Source organism: Sardina pilchardus, chromosome 2, assembly GCF_963854185.1.
Source record: "Sardina pilchardus chromosome 2, fSarPil1.1, whole genome shotgun sequence".
NCBI lineage: Eukaryota > Metazoa > Chordata > Actinopteri > Clupeiformes > Clupeidae > Sardina > Sardina pilchardus.
Genome location: NC_084995.1, coordinates 22,626,706 through 22,645,752, shown reverse-complemented (window position 1 = coordinate 22,645,752; position 19,047 = coordinate 22,626,706). Strand labels below are relative to the sequence as shown.

The 19,047-nt window shown below is 43.2% G+C and overlaps 2 protein-coding genes across 4 annotated transcripts; both read right to left on the bottom strand.

Annotated features, from left to right (window-relative positions):
* Window positions 1-4,636, bottom strand: rab8a (RAB8A, member RAS oncogene family). The gene is made up of 8 exons (XM_062522157.1): window positions 4,474-4,636; window positions 3,297-3,357; window positions 3,111-3,171; window positions 2,849-2,926; window positions 2,512-2,601; window positions 2,135-2,200; window positions 1,954-2,004; window positions 1-1,839 (listed from the first exon to the last, which is right to left on the bottom strand). Exons 1-8 carry the CDS (start codon window positions 4,595-4,597, stop codon window positions 1,744-1,746), a joined length of 627 nt encoding a protein of 208 aa, XP_062378141.1. The 5' UTR covers window positions 4,598-4,636; the 3' UTR covers window positions 1-1,743.
* A 445-nt stretch (window positions 4,637-5,081) lies between these two features.
* tpm4b (tropomyosin 4b) lies at window positions 5,082-18,987 on the bottom strand. Of its 3 annotated transcripts, none has more exons than XM_062522127.1 (9): window positions 18,546-18,984; window positions 16,244-16,369; window positions 9,082-9,215; window positions 8,676-8,793; window positions 7,914-7,984; window positions 7,627-7,702; window positions 7,425-7,487; window positions 7,261-7,330; window positions 5,082-5,976 (listed from the first exon to the last, which is right to left on the bottom strand). In XM_062522127.1, the coding sequence occupies exons 1-9, from the start codon at window positions 18,657-18,659 to the stop codon at window positions 5,894-5,896; spliced, it is 855 nt and encodes a 284-aa protein (XP_062378111.1). In that variant the 5' UTR covers window positions 18,660-18,984; the 3' UTR covers window positions 5,082-5,893. The 3 variants fall into 3 exon arrangements, with proteins under 3 accessions (XP_062378111.1, XP_062378119.1, XP_062378127.1); XM_062522143.1 differs by lacking the exon at window positions 5,082-5,976 and adding an exon at window positions 6,427-6,705 and having other exon boundaries at window positions 18,546-18,987; XM_062522135.1 differs by lacking the exons at window positions 16,244-16,369; window positions 18,546-18,984 and adding an exon at window positions 12,962-13,401.
* Between the last annotated feature and the right edge of the window lie 60 nt (window positions 18,988-19,047).

The window sequence follows — 19,047 nt, the reverse complement described above, 5'->3', positions numbered from 1 at the left end:
AAAAAAAAAAAAAAAAATACAAGTCAAATGAAACTTATCAAAATATTAAGTCATCAGGTCTATATTAGGTCTCAATATATGTTTTCGCTCTCCAATAATGACAAAAGGAACAGATCATTTTTGCATTATGCAAAAACACTACCACTCCACACAGACTACTCACGACACAAAAGGTCACTCATAAAGTGCAAGGGACCGTGGGCGACCGGACAAGTTCCCCCTCCCAGTGAAGCACTGCTGGAGGCAGCCCAAGATGTCTTTCTACAGAGATGACGTTCTTTGCCAGTTTGGGTCTTGATGCTACCCGTGAGGGCCAAATGTATATGGTTAAGAAATGTGTGTTGTTACCAAGGGAAGGTGGGGAGTGGGGGGGGCATTCTGCTACAATCCCTCAGATCTTTACTGAGACAAGTCCTGAGGTTTTTGGATCAGATGGTAGCAATGAGTCCAGTGAGCTGGGCACACGCTTACAGTATACCATCCACAGTGGACCGTCCACGGAGGGGGATTTGAGAAGTGAATTGCCAAGTGATGAAAATAATGATTAAAAACCAACAAACAAAAAAAGCCCAGACTGTCAATATGATGCTTTGGGGGGAAATCATGAAACATGTTTAAAAAAGAAAGTGAAAAAAAGAAAAAAAAAAAAAATCAAAAGAAAATCAATAAGCCTAACTTGAAATAACAAGTTGTGCACAGATTCTGCAAGAAAATCTCAATAGCATGAACAAAGGTAAACAAAGATGGCAAGGTGTACTATCTGCATAAATATGCCGTTTCAGACCCAATGTCCAGATGGTGATTATGGGAGATTTTTTTCGGGGAAATAAAAAAAAAAAAAGTTTCTGAAGAAAAAATAAATTCTAACATACAAGAGGAACGATGCCCAGAAAACAAGAGGCCCGCTACCAGCTTCCTATTTTTCTCAAAAGTTAGGTCAAGTGATTGTCACGGAATGCATGGGGATTTAGAAAAACAGAAACACAAAACAACAGAATGGAATGAAGGATAGAAGCTTCTTAAACAGTGCTCCAAAACACTCAGCAACAAATTGTGCTCTACAGCTTGACCCAGGAAGAACAACTCTCAAACCAATCTGCTACCTCCGGAACTAGATCGGGGCTGACTGGGGCTGAGGGGGCTGGGGCAAGAGTTTGGCAGCGACATGCTCAGATGAGAGCGCTCCAAGACAGGGCTGTTGGACAAACAGGAGCGGTGGGCCTCTTCTTCCTGAAGTGTGGATGTACGCACAGAGAGAGAGAGAGAGAGAGAGAGAGAGAGAGAGAGAGAGAGAGAGAGAGAGAGAGAGAGAGAGAGAGAGAGCGCACGGCCCTTCAGACCGGCACAAGCCGGCTCAGCTCTTCACCTCGACCAGGTACAGCCAATCGGAAGCGCGGCAATATTGGCAAAGGATCATAAGCCTGGAAGAGAATGCCATCACCGGTGTGTGTGTCTTATGGAAGAAGATGGACAGAGAGCAAACTACGTCCATCAGCCAACTGGTAGGAGAAGGAAAGTGGGGCAGGGAGAGAGAGAGAGAGAGAGGGGGGGGCAAACGAAGAGAGAGAAGCAAAAGAGATTAAAAGACAGATCCAGACAGAGAGGAAGAGAGAGAGAGAGAGAGAGAGAGAGAGAGAGGGATGGAGGGAAAGGGTTGGTCTGGGGAGTGCTGAGAGCAAGAGCACAGTCCAGTGGCGTCCAGCTCGTACAGGTGGACGGTAAGGCGGACAGGCAGGCGCAGCCTCACAGGAGCACACAGCGGAAGAAGCTGGTCTTTTTCTGCTGCTGCTCCGTGGTGATTTTCACCCCGTGGTTGCTGCCCTGCGGACTGTTGCCCTCCTGCAGAGGAAGAAGGAGCCCCAGAGGACAAGCTTAGTCTCCCGGCTGCTTTACACACAAAGCACATTCTTTTCTTCCTTCAGATATCACATGGAAAAAGAAGGAGAACCTTACCAATTTCGTGTCCATTTTTGCTTTGATGTCTCTGGCAAGTGTTAGGAATGCCTGAATATGGAAGACAACACAATCTCCAATCAGACAGGACTCACTACATCCAACAGCACCACAATATTACTGTACATACCGTATGTTACTGAAAACATTAACTGTTCTTTTTTTAGTACTTTTAACTCACATTTTCAACATTTATATTGGCCTTTGCACTGGTCTCCATGAACTTGATGCCATACTCCAGAGCCAGCTACATTAAAAGAGAAGGAAGACAGTGGTTGAGCTCGTACAGTGCATAGGGCAGCAAACGATTAAAACAAAAGATTAAAACAAAACCATGTAATCTACGATGGCGATCCACGTAATTGCACCATATCTTCTCAAAAAATGCATCTATGATGATACAACCTCTGCAATCTACAGAGACTACAGTTTTCAAAAACATCAGATTTTCCATTTCTCTCGTCTTTAGTTAGATTACACTCTTTTGTTGCCAACCCAAACAAGTCCCTGAACTCTTATGTGGGCAGGGATAACCTCAGCCAAAAATACTAACTGTACCTTCTCGCCTCTGTCTTTGGAAACCTGTCGTTTTTCATTGATGTCACACTTGTTGCCAAGAATCATCTTCTCAACATCTGCCGATGCATGCTAGGTACAAAACATGAACATCACATCAGTTTTAACTGTATGCCTTAATAAAGTATTACATTACAGACAATAACATAGCAATTCTATAGACGATTTTTTTCAAACAAAGTTGGAATGGTATTGTTACCACAGAATGTCATAGCTGAAATAAACATCAGTGTGTTTTATATTTAATGCTGGTGTGACACATTAGAAACCCTAGCATAACAACAAAACAATGTCTTGGTAGTATATGACTAATACTAACTTCTTCAATGTTCCTTATCCAGTTCTTTATGTTGTCGAAGGATTTTTCATTGGTGATGTCATACACCAACATAATACCCTGGAAAAGAGAACCACATCAGTTTCAATTCGTGTAATGATAAAATAGCATTCACAGATCCTGGGTATCAAAACCCAACACATACACAACATAGCCCTCCCTCAACATCCCTCCTTATTTGAACAACGAAATGTGTCACTGGCATGTCTTCGGTCTGAAGTGCATGAGCATAACCTAAACTTACCATGGCTCCCCTGTAGTATGCTGTTGTGATCGTTCTGAATCTCTCCTGGCCTGCTGTGTCCCTGCAAAGCACACAAAGAGCCATTTAACAGTTTGTACTGAAAGGGGGGGGGGGGGGTTCAATCTCGCAGTATTACACAGTAGTGCTGTGAAAATGCCAACAGTGCGGAGACATAGGTCAACTTACCATATCTGCAGCTTAATCTTCTTGCCATCTAGTTCTATTGTCCTAATCTTGAAGTCAATGCCTATAAAATAGATGCTCGTTACCAGGGAAGAGTACAATAGCCAAAGCAGCACAAGTTGACTGTGAGGACTGTTGATAGCGAGACTCAATGCGTTACCAATTGTTGAAGTCATGCGAAGACAAAGAGTATAATTGCTGTCTAACAAATGACAAATAGGGGAAAGACAGCTATAGGCTGAATATAGGTTGGCCTAAGTCATTGCTAAACTAAGAACCATCAGTTACATAGTAAATTTCCAGGCTACATCTCGCACAGGAAATCATATGGGGCTTGCCATTTCGCCAATCTAACTGGAATGCTGGCCATATATGACGCTAGCCAGCTAACTAAACTGCAAGTTAGCTTTGAAGCTCACTGACCAAAAGACAGCGATTCCCTATTCATGACGACAATTGACTACTGTATGCAGCTATGGTGATTTAACTAAATACATATGCTTTGATATGTTGTTAGCAACATGCATATCAGCCAAGTTGCCAATGTAGTTAATTAGCTGGGTTGATACCTTACCGGTGAGCATTGGGCTAAGTCATTGTCAAGTTAGCTAGCTAACGTGAATCAAACTGACACAAGGGCTAACCATTTGGTTGAGCGGAAGCAGTTCCTAGATGATATGAACACAACATATGCACTCGAACATACACACAAAAGTAATGCACACAGTGTTAAAACACAGACACACATTCATACCACACTCTCTAGGTTAGTTGTGGCCAGTGTTTTGTTAGCTAAGAAAACAAATACCTGCCATGCTATGTCAGCTATGCTACCGTCAATAAGCTATTACTCAGCTAATGTTAGCCATCAACATAACCATCGTCATAACCCGTTTAGCTAACGCTAGTGGTCTAAATCCCATAACTAAGGCGGAAGAAAATAGTTTTCAATGACAATTAGGATATGCATATCTCAGTTACACATACATTGGTACATATCGTGCTGTCGGGCCAATTAAATTCAATTAGGTTCACACAGGCTACCTGATAGGTATAGCTATTAGGCTAGCAGATGACAGTGGCTACCTTGCCAGCTAGCATAGCTGAGCCCTCGGGTAACGCTAACAATCCAAACACTTAAAACGTCAGCCTCTGCTTTATATAAGCCAATGATAAATACCTATTGTAGAGATAAAGGTGGAGTTGAATGCATCCTCTGAAAATCTGAACAATACGCATGTTTTTCCGACTCCGGAATCTCCGATTAATAGTAGTTTGAACAAATAATCGTAGGTCTTCGCCATACTTGATATTGCGGAAATCCCGCCCGGCAATAGCTCTGCGCCGCGTAGACACTGGTATGGTGAATGTGACTAGCACCTCTATGACCACGCCCCCCTTAAAGTTGCTTGCTGTGCATGATGAATGGTTGGTCAATTTTCCAGCATGGGTGCAGATTTCTATTCTTTAGAATCACAAAATCGTCACTCTGTAGGCTATGTGTCTCACAGTCTCACAGACATGAATAGGAGGAACACGGCACTGCTAGTTCATCTGCTGTACCACTATTGTGGCAGTCGCCATTCGCCTTCAATATTTATCAGCATCATTAGAAGGGGCTAGGCCTACATAACTGGTTAGGCCTAGCCTGCTTGTAGGCTTGGCTGATGCTTCAGTGCCTTGAACATCTGACCTATAGCTTACCTCGTCATTATATGCCTAAACTGGTTCCCTGTCTGACAAGTGACATAACATTGCATGTTTGTCATGGCAGCATAAACACCTCTCCAAAATTTATAAAACTTTATTACAACTTCTTCAGAGATACAAAACAAATTAAGATAGACATAGGCTAAGGGAAGGGAAGCCCTTAGAAAAATAAAAGAAACAAGTATGGGTGTGTGGGGGAAGGGAAGTACACTGAGGGAACACGGTCAAAATCTTTGGTTTTGTGTGTTTTACAAGCACTATTTTTATAAAAGTATTTCAGAATGATACATTTTAGCACCATCAAGCTATAGACTATAGCCTACAACAGTCTTGAGTAATAATACCGTATATACTTTTTTTTAGAAGATTGTCACATATTTTTGAATACAACAGAGAGGGGGTGCTCTTGGCATGGCATGTAGGCTACGGTTCTTTACACAGGTCATCTGGAGATGATTTATTATTATCCTACCAGAAATAAATAAAGTTCTGTCTGTGTTACTTATTATTACAATTTTACCTGGGAATGTAGTTTGTTCATGTGAAATAACACGTAATGTAAAGAATAGACCTGGATTATACAAACAAATAGTGAGTCATTTGCTTTTCAACTTTTTCAATAAGACTTGACCTCACTGGTGGATTCACTGATATGAAATTCTTCTTCAACAACAAAAAAATATAACCAATTAAAAAGTGGTTAACAGGAATGTGCACAGACACAAACTAGTGATAGCAATAAGCTGGACAATTTGAAAATAGTTTCTGGAATGTTTTTTTGACAAAATAGAGAGACAGAGTGAGACAAAGCCAGCTTTAAAAAGCTTAGAGACTTCTAAGCTGAAACCGTGGAATGTTGATGATTCAATCTGCTTTGTCCCTCCAGGTGTTTACAAGCTGTTCAGCTCCTGTAGTGTCTGGTCCAACATTTGCTGCATCTCCAGATTCTCCTCTTTTGCATTAGATAGGTTTTCTGTTGTGAAGGTTTGGTACTGTTAAACAGACTGCATTCTGCATGACATCTGATACAGAAATATTTAAGGCGAGGGGATTCTAACCTAAATTAAGAAATGTATGACAATCTAAATAACTATGACAAACATCTAGATATATCAGACTAATCTATACACAAGCAAAGCTTAAACATAATGGGTGATATTTATATAAAATCAATATAGGCTAGTGTTTGCCACTGACAGTGACATTCAAACATTAGTTTGAATGATAGGGTAATATCACCCTGTTTTATTCCCCGTTGATCACACCACTGGTTATGAACATTTTGCAATCTAATTGTATTCCATTGATAATTTAAAAAACAACAATCACAAACAAGTTACGTAAAACTATTATAATATTAACATCAATACTTGGACAAAAAGAACAACCACTAAGAAATTCTATTTTTGTAGGCCTACATAAATGTGACAGAGCAGTTTCATAAAATCAAAGCAAGTGAAGTCAGAAAAGCAAACAAAGCTTTATTTGAATTTTATTTTGGTAAGAGCAGTGAGAAAACAGAGAGAGACAGGGTGGTAAAGGGAAACAGAAATTCAGGTGGCAGAGAAGAATGGTCTGGAAGCCACTTGGCAAAGCATATCAGACTACAGCAGGACCATTTACAAGGATGTCATGTCATTAAGAGCATGATCCAGCTCCTCACTGATGGCCTTATATTTAAGCTTCTGGGCGTACAGTTCATCTAGGAGGAGGAGGTCAAAGGTCGATAGGTGAAGGATGACAGGGCAAAGCAGAGTCAGCAGCGCAGAGGAAACAGGAACAGGAAACAGATGAAAGAAAGAAAGAAAGAAAGAAGGAAAGAAAAAGAGAAAATAACTCAGGAGAGATGCTAAAGTCACAGGTTACCAAACAAAGAGAAAAAGAACAAAGAGCAGTGCAGTTTCAGACTGACAGGAAATACTAAGGCCTGGAGTCAGGGAAAGAAAAGAACTGCTAAGGACTGGTCCTAGAAGGATGCAACCACTGAGCCACTATGGAGATGAAAGGAGAAATTGAAAATACACTATGTCCAAATCTTGCAATGTTGCAAAGCTCCTTTTACCTTATGGTGTTGCTCTAGGGGCCCCAATGTATCATATAAAAATAAAATCACACACAAGCCCACAGGACTAACAGGCCTGCAGTACTGAAGGAAGACTTCTGGAATCAAAGAATGGTGCACCAACCCCATTCCGGACAAATGTGGCACTGGAACACATAAGCCACCAGGGATACAGCAATAAGAGAATGTTCATACCCTCTAGATCATCGATGGTCTTTTCCAGTTTGGCCACCGTCCTCTCTGCAAACTCGGCCCGTGTCTCTGCCTGTGACACACAGGTAACAGGTAAGGCTACTTTCCCAAATATTCACAAGACTTCCTATGTAGGGCTTTTCAAACCGTGTTGAGCATCAGTTTACCTCTTTCAGCTTGTCAGTGAGCATCTTGATCTCTTCTTCATATTTGTCCTCTTTCTCTGAGTACTGAAATAAATTATAATGTTTTGTGCCTTTTGATTTGGATGGGAAAATCACACATGCACACTATCTGAATATATTTTCTTGTTAGATAAAGGATTGAAGTCAGCATTATGTCTACATAATCCATACTCTTTTGACTTACCTTCTCAGACTGGGCTTCTAAAGACTTGAGGTTGTTAGTGACATTTTTCAATTCCTCTTCCAAATCTCCGCTTTTACTGAGAAGAACAAAGAACAGTTGTAATTGTGTCTATGTCTCTATCACCCAACTTCATAAAAACCATAAAGTCTGCTTCCATAATTTTCAATATCATATTTGAATTGTTACTATTAGCTTGTTACACTAACAATTTCAGTTAGTTACAGTACTGTGTTACTGTACTAGTGAAACAGGACTGGACAGGATGGATGGATGTGTGTGACACTTACAGTTCTGACACCTCGGCCCTCTCCTCGGCTCTCTCCAGGTCACCCTCTAGGATGACCAGCTTGCGGGCCACCTGAGACACACAGACACAGCTTCCTCAAAATAGAGCTCACTTTCCCAATGTGACCCGCAGCACAGACTAGTCATATAAGGACAGAGAGAGACAGCATCATAGCCATATACTCACTGCTGAGATACAAGCAGCTGACTATAATACACAGTAGGTAAGGCACAGACTAATTTGCATGGGGGAAAAGTATTATTAGGCTGCCAGTCTGGATTAAGAATATCTGATCAAAAACAAATACTTGTTTGAGTGATTAAGATATACAATATGTGAGTTATTCTGATTTAATAACACATGAATTAAGAGCACAAGATTAATGTAATAGTTTAAAATGTTAAATAAATATGCCCCTCCACAATATTAGGAGAAATATCTGTGCACATTTTGGAGATGTCAGTGACAGAGGTATTTCAGTCAACTGTTCTAAGACCCGTGCACATACAGTAAATATGGTGAATCATTTGTCGCTTAAAACGTTCACATTATTTGAACTTCATTGTGCAAAATGTTGCATTGCCAGTGGCTATTCCGCCTGCCTGAATTACATGAGCATCAGCCAACATGGTCTTGCTATTGTGTGTATGGGTGAATATGAATATTTGTGTATGTGTGAATGTGTGAATGTGTGAATGTGTGTATGTTTGTATATGTGAATGGGACTTTAGTCCTGTGGGCACCTCTCTCTCTCTCCACTCACCTCCTCGTATTTGCGGTCGGCCTCCTCAGCGATGTGCTTAGCCTCCTTCAGCTGCAACTCCTGAATCTCCATCTTCTCCTCGTCTTTCATTGCACGGTTCTCAATCACCTTCATACCTCTGATGGGACAGAACACACACAGACACACACACACAATTATCTGTGAATGCAGCTAACTCCTGTTAAAGGAATGCCTTAAAGTGTTCTGTCAACATGCACTCATTAATTTATTAGTCTATTGTGCAATGAGCATGCTTTTAATTCCAAGTGCACAAAAGCTTTGAAAAATGTTAAAAGCAAACTCTGTGCTTCGAGAGGGAGTTATTTATCATTACTGCTGCTGTGTGTGAGCATGGTAAAAGAGCTCGGGACAGGCCAATCCGTGGGATTCTTCCCGACGTGTTTACCTCTCGCTCTCGTCGGCGGCCTTCTCTGCCTCCTCCAGCTTCTGCAGCGCTGTGGCCAGTCTCTCCTGGGCCCGGTCCAGCTCCTCCTCCACCAGCTGAATCCTGCGGTTCAGGGCTGCCACGTCCCCCTCAGCCTGAGCACAAGGGACAAGGGACAAGGGATAAGGGACAGCGCCAACGTTTTGGGGTCAGAGTGGTGGAGTAGCCGTGGCTTTCAACGCCTCTCGCAAGAGACAGTATGGTATGCAACTGACTACCTTAATTAGGATTTACCTGACAATATGCAGCAAAACAACAGCCAGACCAGAGACCAGACCAGACCCTGCAAGTCCTCACGCATGTACCGACTCCCTTATTCTACCCATCTATAACACTTGACTTCAAATACTATTGCACGGTCCCAAAAAAGTAACACTGACGGCTGAAAGACCTATTTCCAATAATGGTCCAGTATTTATTGAGTCTGTCCTATCTGTCTGCACAATCTCCATGGTGAGATTTACTCTGGTGTGTAGTGAACTGGGGCCAGGCTCTATGCCAAGTCACCGCGTCTGAGTCTCCCAGATGTGGAAAATCATCACTCTTTTGCCAAATTGAAGATGCTACTGTGACTGCACACTCATAAATATTTTTAAAGTATTCCTTTATATGTTTATCTGAAAAAATAAAATGGTGATATTAATTAGCCTGAGCCCCAGGAAGATACATGAAGTCTCTCACTCTCTCTCTTTCTCTCTCTCAATCACAAACACACACACACACACACACACACACACACACACACACACACACACACACACACTCACGCACTCCATAGATGCACTGGTCTCATCTCCAGTGTTAAAGCGATGAAATATATTTCCACACTGGTCAATACTTCAACACCTGATGAAGGTAAAGAGAGCAGAAAAGCCAAGTCTGTGTTTACTGTAAGAGAGAGGTCGTTAGTGCTTATTTACACCATATGAGCATATCAAAGGCCTCGCAGGAGTAGGGGCACTCTTGAACATTCATCTAAGGTTAATATCCCAGTGTGGGAACCCCTCGTGTATGAAGTAAATAAACCACAAGACCCTTAGATACCGTCTCTGTGGACCTGGAGTAAACAAATAGGGCTGTTCCCCACGAGTGCACATCCTCTCTCTCAGTCTTTCTCTCTCTCGCTCTCTCTCTGTCTCTCTGTCTGCCTTTATTGTTGGGTTCAGAGGGCTGGACACGCCCCCTCCTTACTCACCACATTCTACAGCTGCCTGGGCCAGACGCCATATATGGTAAAACAGATGCTGGGGAACGCGCGCGAGACTGTCACAAAGTTCCGCAGGCTGTTTCACAGAACGAAACTATCTGTTACAACGTGATTAAAAGGGGCTTGCATGTACCATCGAGACCCCTTTAAATCACTCAGAGGGGACGATCGCTTAACCTGTGTTTACTTGGGTTTGGTTTCTCAACGCCAACAATGATAGCACTGTGTTAAAAGCTTTTCTTGGAAGTTGAAGAGTTCATATCAGATAGATAGCTGTCACATTCGGTTAACACAGTTCATTCACACTTGTGAGGGAGAATTGATCTTTGACCCCTGTAGGCATATAAAGCACTGCCATGTTAGTGTTGGAGGATATTACTGCCTTTGTAAAGGCACACAATCCACAGCCATGGACCTCTGGATATATGGTTGTGGTTTATGTAGCAGTAGCAATATAAAAAGCCCCTTGAGTCTCCTGTTAGTTAGTTGAAAATCAGACCAGAAACTTTGAGCTTGTGTCTGCTGAAAGGCCTGTATTTTAACATTTTAGAAAACTCAAGTTAGTGAGTTCAAGTGAGTTCGGTGAGGCAGTCAGAGACCCAAGCACGGCTTAAACTATGTCATGTTTAATGGTGAGAGATCTAAGTCTACTTTTGAAATAGCAGGATGTGAGTAATTGGAAATTCCGTGTATTACTGTGACAGGTCCCTAGACCCCTGGCTGCCAACACAGGGCGTGCCGATGTCTCAGCGGGGTCATTCAGCAGTGCAGCTAAGCTTTAATTAGGACTCTTCTGATCAATCAGACGAGTGCTAACAAGAAACTATAGCCAGTCTTGTTTACATGTTTACTGCATATTCTTTACCATTATGGACAGATCATGTTATATTCCAGTTACAATATGGAGACCATTTTCAGGGAGTGGAGCACATGGTTTTCTCATGTTCTGTTTTTTTTCCAAGGGTGCAGAGGTTGAGGGCTGGGTTCTTGACACAAAGTTTGATCCAGGTAAACAATTAACACGATAAGCCACCAAGCCAATTAGGTCTGACAATCACTTTCGTTTCTGAGCTGAGAGAGAGAGAGAGAGAGAGAGAATACCCATAGATAAGCTATGTGGTGGTTTCCTTATGAGTAAATGGAGCTTAGCTGTGTCCTCACAGACAGGATGGCCACACACACCAGATAACCCTGGGGAATTGGTCAGTGAGCTGGATGGGAAATAAGGATTTTCTATGTTAGGACTACTTCCTTTTCTTGGGACTAAACTGGTACAACTAACATGGGTCTCAAGACTCCCATTCTAACCTAAGAATATTAAAACTCCTCGACTGAGCACTCATCCCTTTCCACTCTATACTAGGACTCAACCAGTATAACAAACACAGGCCAGACCTGGAAATTGCATTCCCTAAAGCAGCAAAATGTCCACCAAAAATGTGGAGGTCAAACCTCTGTGCAGTGCAGCCCCTATCTTGGGTCAAATGATTTTGAGGTTCCCATAACACCTAACCTTAGAACCTTAAACCTTCTCCATTGAGCACGCCTCTCTTCCCACCACTGGCCACTGACATTGGCCGGGTTTCCCAAAATCGTTAAGAAGCTCTTAAGTCCTAAGAACTTCTTAGGAGCGTTCTTAGAACATTCTTACAACGCTCCTATGAAGTTCTTAGCACTTAAGAGCTTCTTAACAATTTTGGGAAACCCGGCCATTGTATGGTATAGGTGCGTATAGGAAGGGATTTTCACTCCGATGAAAAGATAGCTTCGGTCTTGAAACCGGGGAATGGTTGTGGTCAGTATGAGGTGCATTTAGGAGTACTCAAAGGACATGCAGATGGCAGGAAGTGAAACAGAAAAGGTCCTCTGGCAGGAAATAGCATCTCCCTGGGAACCACAGGATGTGACGTAGATCGCAAATTACTCTAAGTGGATATTCATTCATTTTACAAACGTTTGTGTCTTCAACTTTGAACAATGTCAGATCAAGTTCTTGATGGCCTTAAACGATCAACGAAAGCCCTTAGACTACAATGCCAGAGTTATGCAATAATTTATAAAATGATTATCAATACTTAATAGACCACAGGGTGATTATTAGGATCTATTGGCAAATTTTAGACAATCAATCTCTATTTCAAGATTATTTCCTGTGGTTCTACCTAAAATAACTGGCCCTATAGTGAAATAGGCCTACTAACTGCAATGACCCATATCTGCAATAGCCTATTATGCTCATTATACCTGGTGATCTACACAGCAAAGACTACCTCTCAGTCACCCACACCTACACATTTGCTTTGAAAGGGAGGCCTTGGAACAGCTCAATTGGAATATCTAATCGAGCTGACTAACGCATGTGCTATTGGATACCTCGGACGCACACCTCATCAAAAGATAGCCTTTCTTGGTGAAAGGTGACTTGTAAAAATACATATAGCACATAAGAATATAACAAAAATGATCACACTAAGAAAAAACAAGAGTTGTGATGCGTGCTTATAAAATCACGGAGAGCAGAGGACCAGTAGCAGTAGAGAAATGGATGCAAAGGCAGCAGGAACGGAGGGAAGAGAAGGAAAGAATATAGGGAAAAGAAGAACCGAGGTAGGCTCGAAAAAAGTCAGCCCTCACTTTTTCTCGCTGGTCCCGTTCATTGTCCAGTTCTCTCTGCAAAAGTTGGGCACGGTCTTCTGCATCGTCAGCTTGCTGCTGCAGACTCTGGATCTTTCTTTTCACTGCGTCCAGTGAATTCACACCTGTCATTGTTGTACTGATTTGATAATACTACGTTTATACAAGAAATAGAAAATGTTTCTGGTGAAAATCGACCACCCAAATCCCCAAGACCAGCTTCAGTCAGAATATATCGACGGTGTAGCGTAAGCCTGGTCTTTGCTTCACAGGCAAGAAAAACCTGAGAAAACGCCGCCTTTCCAGATGTTTCTTACGACACTATTCGAAACGAGGTGCTACACTGTTATTCCCTCTAGCAGCAATTTTCCATTTGCCATTCAATCTTTTGAAAGAGTGGCGGCTGCATTAGAGAAGCGCCGAGAGAATGAGGAAGCTTGGAAAAGGGGTAGGAGTCTACAAGAAAGTTATGGCTAAATCCTCCAATCCTGGGAAGAAGTTGGTTTCAGATGACATCACGGACAGGAGGGGGATGGGGTTCCTGTTTGATTTTTTCCCCCTAGTTGGCGTCTGGATTCTCTTAGTAATTTACTGAACATATTTGGAGTGAAAGGGATGATCTAGGGAGATAGAGCGGTTTACCAGCCGCTTGGCATGTGAGGTTGGGCGCATGGGTGGCATCATTAAGCTACGGACACTGAATACGCTAAACATATGAAGTCACGTAGGCTACAAGACTAGGATCCACCTAAAAATACTCATTTGTATGATTTGAATAGAAAAACTCCACCCGTTATTGTCTGTGTGCATTGGCATACCATACCAAATGTCCAACTTGTGGAATGTTAATTCATCTTTTTTGTTGACATCCCCTGTAGCCATGGGGCGGCGACATGCACCTATCATGCCCTCTGCATTCTCTCTCTCTCTCTCTCTCTCTCTCTCTCTCTCTCTCTCTCTCTCTCTCTCAGCTCTACCTTGTAAACTGTTATTGGCACTGGATGACATAACCAATGGCTGTGTAAGACTACCAAGAGTGTAATCACTAGTCATATTGACTCAACCTTGCCATCAGGAGTTCAGGAGTTTATACAGCAGCTTTGTTTGGCACACTAATGGCTGGCAAGGCTGCAGATATAGATGGAATCTTACTCTGCAATAATTCGTGAGTGTGTGTGTGTGTGTGTGTGTGTGTGTGTGTGTGTGTGTGTGTGTGTGTGTGTGTGTGTGTGTGTGTTATGGGTGAGTGAGTGATATGTCTGTGCAGCAAGCAAGAAAAGTGGAGAGTGATCTGATAATGAGCGTCATCAGTCACAGTAACGCACGGTCTGTATGTGACGAAAGTAAGCCCGAGCTGCTCTTGAGTCTAAGCACGGGAAGTGCTTTGATAAACAACATGTAGGCACTGTCTTACATCCGTCATAGAGCCTGCCAAGATAATTCAATTAAAAACTGCTCCTCTGTGTGGAGACTGGGTCAGTCTCTCATGCTCTTTAGTCCTTGGCACATACTCTCTCTTTCCCTCTAAGAGAGGAGCAGACTCAGGTAGAGGCTTATCAGAAATAGTTTACTCACTATGAGTGACTTGTCATGCATTCGTAGAGACAATTTTTTTTTTATTATTTATGTATTTATTTATTTATTTTATTATTATTATTTATCACATTCATATGTTGCTTCCATGCCAGTGTAGAAAAACAAACACATCACAGCACAGCGTTAGACCACCTTGGTTGCCTCATGAGGTCAGCAGGTAAGCGTATCCCCTTGGGTGCTGTGAGCGTATTTATAATCACTGTAGGGAGGCTAATGTAAGTGTAGGCTGAGGAGTATTCCAAATACTTCTCCAACATAACCCCCCATCCCAACCTCCCAGCGGAAGTACACTAACTCTCTCTCTCTCTCTCTCTCTCTCTCTCTCTCTCTCTCTCTCTCTCTCTCTCTCTCTCTCTCTCTCTCTCTCTCTCTCTCTCCGCGCCAGGTTCTTTGGACACACGTCTGTTGGTTTGTGCTGTTTGCTTTAGCTGCATTCCTGGCATTCCAGTGTGGCTGCTGAGGCATGGTGGGGCGGGGCCCACTGCTGGGGCTGGGGCTGGGGCTGGGGCTGGGACTGGGGCTGGATGCAGCCTTCAGGCAGCTCCCAGAGCAGCTCCAACTCTTATCCCATACACAGGAACAAACAAATGGTATGCCCCTGATCTGGAGTCAGTTACTGCATCAGACAGAAATGTGTATGTGTGTGTGTGTGAGAGAGAGAGAGAGAGTGAGAGAGAGAGAGAGAGAGAGAGAGAGAGAGAGAGAGAGAGAGAGAGAGAGAGTGTGTCTGTGTGTGTGCGCACACATACATGTCTCAACCTGGGAGACTTGTGGTGTTTTCTCACAATGTGATGATGATCTCTCAGAGCTGATGCAGTACACAAAACTCTTCTGTTTAAGTTACCATTTGTACTCAATTCCACTGTTCTCAAACTGCAATGAAAATGTGTTTTTCCCCCCTGTCTGTTCATCAGCATAGCTATTGACAGTCCGACTATGATCAAAGGCCTTCCATGCCGGGTAATTAACCTGCCAGACTGCACATTCCCCAGGCAGCCAGCTGCAACTGTACTGGGTTTAAAGGGCCTCACCAAAAACAAAGTGTGTGTGTGTAATATTCTTTGTGGTCAATGCCAGTACTATAGCCTACTGCTGCTTTGAACAGAGCATAATTCTCATATTCTCAAAATACTCAATTCTCCTTTCCAGATGATAACTGGATCTGATCATAGAGGATACCAATCGGAATTATGACACCAAAACAGAGGAAACACAGGAGATGTTGGAGAAATTAATCCAACAGTACATTCTCAAAATGAATGTGTTGAAAATAACACATCTTGTGTTGTTTTTAACACGCCCAGATAGGGACAACGCAATGTATGCTGTTTCTGACACATTGCTTTTGTTATACTGTGCACACTCTTACAACAAATGTGTTGTACATAACACAACTTACATCTGTGTGTCCAGATAGGGACAACACAGTTTATGTTTTTTCTATCACATTTGTTTTAAGAGTGTAGAATAAAATATTTGCACCTTAGATTTTTTGTTATCGTGGTGAGCCTCATTTGAATAAAAACAAGCTTCTTGGAGATGTTTCTGTTTATTTGCTCTTTTCCTTTGTGAGAATACATCCTGCCTCTGTGTAGACCCTTATCAGGCTGGCCACAGACAGACAGACAGACTCAGACATTTCCCTTCGGACACCCGATCATCAGTGACTGACACAGGGATACTCACATCAGCCGCCTTCTTCTCCGAGAGTTCGAGCTTCTCCTGGGCATCCTTCAGCGCCTCGGAGAAGGTGTCCAGCTCATCCTCCGTTCCCTTCAGCTTCTTCTGCAGACCGGCCAACTCCTCCTCAAGCTGAGGGACAACAGCAGAGTGAATCCCTCAGAAGGGGCATACATAAAGGTCTTATGTGATCCTGGTGCTGTGTGTGAGAGGTGATGGAGACTATTGATTAAAGGGAAATATGTCATACGCGGGCCAATATTTAAATGATGGGCAAAGAGCATTATGGGAGCATTGAACTGATCCACTGATGTTTAAGCTATTTTAGGATTGTTGTGCTAAATTAGCTAATCTATTTATTATATTAGCTAGACTTTAAATTCCTATAGCGAGAAAATGTGATTGTATTTATTTAGGTAAACACAGTGACAACAGTTAGGTAGAAATTTTACTCATGTATACCTGACTTAATGTTTGTTATCATATTACTTGACAACTTTGCGGAGGATGAATTAGATTCATAAGTTTGTGAAGATAGGTGAAGATAAATTGTATGTCCAAACTGTTTGAAGGGCAAATGAGTGATTGTATAGATTTTGATTCAGCTACCCCAAAAATGAACCTGACTTGAGTGACAAGTACTGCAACCAGATGGTTGCTTAAGTCTGTCTCTCACTAATCAGATTATTTCAGTGACACTCATTGCCTGTCTCCACCTGATGAGCTCATACAAAAATCGCCAAGGTATTCTTTAAAGGTCAAAGTTCAACCAAGCTGAAATGATTCTAAAGGGACTACATCTGATAATCCACTTGGATGCTAAAAGCCACTGCTCAATCATCTGCTACCATGTTAGCAACCACTCTGGTTTTGTCCAGTCCATTTAGATGACCTTTTGGCATTTTCCTCTTTCTAGACTCCTCTTTGTCTATACAGTATACCATTGTCTTGTCTGACTGCATCTCAAGGCACTGCATACCTGTTATACCTCTGGTCTTTTAGGAGCATCAGTGCATTCTGTTGAGCATAGACTCTAAGAGACATTTTTTTTTTTTTTGAGATACGTCTGACTTGTAAGTGATTGAAATCAGGACTAAAAACCGAGCCCATACTTTGCACTCGATCCCATAGAACTCTCCCAATATGAGCCTTCTAAATAAGGACATGTAAGGAGAGAGAGAAAGGGAGTGGAGGAGAAACAGAGAGAGAGCGAGTGATAAGTAGTGGAGCCGTGGAATGTTCTAGAATGTGGAATGCTGAGTGACGCCACAGTGCACCCCAGAGCCCTTTAACTAGCACCAAAGTGAGGCCTGGACTGGCAGCAGCTGACATGGCTGGGGTTTCATTCCGGGCGAGCTCCACCCTCTGGACCCTGCACCGGTGAAGGGCATCTGATGCCAGCCCCACGCAGGGATGATCCATGCTGCCACCCCCCACAGTGTCTCATCTCCATCAGCGGCTGCAGTTAGGGATCTCTCAGTGGAGATACTGATGGGGGATGCTGGACGCCAGAGGAGCGATGCTTCGCATTCTGCCTGACTCTTGTCAAAAGCTTAAAGTGTTTACAGTATGCGTGCTGGTGGCTGACTTGAGTCTTCAGTCGTAATGAAACTGGATTGAGGATCCTGGCTGGCCAATTAAGATTGTTTAAGCGGCTGTAATCAGAATCCCATAAACAGATAAGAGAGAGGTCTGGTGCAACTACAGAAATATACAGTCAGCAGATACTGAAGCGTGTGTTCAGTGGCGGTTCTAGACTGAATTACTCCCCGGGCGAGATCCTCCACGAGCGCCCCCATGAGTGTTTTTTGACGCACTTTGCGTCAGTCGGGCTCATAGGGTTAAGCGCTCGTGCCGCCCCATACAAGATGCCGCCCCGGGCGACCGCCCGGTTCGCCCGTACCTAAAACCGCCACTGCGTGTGTTTATTTGTTGGAACACAGATGCTCGACATTCTGTCTCTAAGCGTATAAGCCTTCTACTAATGTGTTTCATAAGTGAGCTCTTCCCAGTAGTAGAAACTTAACACAACTCTCCAAGCTTTCCAATCATGACACGAAGACCTAAAACACTGTCAAAGACGAACAGTCCTTAAAATATAGCAATGCGTACTGCTTTTAAAAAGCATTACAATTAAGATTCCCTCTACTCTTGGTGAATTAAGAGTCTCACCTCCTCTCCTCACTCTGTGGACTTGAGTCCTTCATCGCCTGTGCAGTCATGCAGACATCTCCACCCTGGACCACACCAACCTGTCTCCCATCCCTCCATCCCTCCACCATCCCTCCATCCATCCCTCCATCCTCACCTGCTTGCACTTGTCCTCCGCTGCTTTCTGCTCCGACTCTGCCTGCTCCGCCCGGTCGATGGCGTTCTCCTTATCCAGCTTCAGCATCTGCATCTTCTTCTTGATGGCCTCCATTTTTTTGCCGCTTTGTGTGGTCGAGCTCAACGAAGAAGAGGAGAAAAGAGTGGAGGCAACAGAATAAAGGCACGAGAGAAAAGTCTGAGAGGTAGAGGGGTGGAGGAGCAATGGGCGCAGCAGTTGGAGGTACTGCCTTCTCGGACAAAAGAGCAGAGAGGGAAATTGCACAGCCTTTTTTCCCTGTCAAACAGAGGGGCAAGTACAGCCACAAGGAGCGAGGGAGAGAGAGAAAGTGAAGAAGAGAGAGAGAAAGAGCAAGGGAGAAAAGAGAGCCGAGTATGCAGACTGATATGCGATGCTGCTTTCAGTGGTTTAAAGCCTGGGGTTGTGGAGACAGCCAAGGTCCCCAATGACCCCCTCCCCTCCTGTACCCAGTTCACTCCCC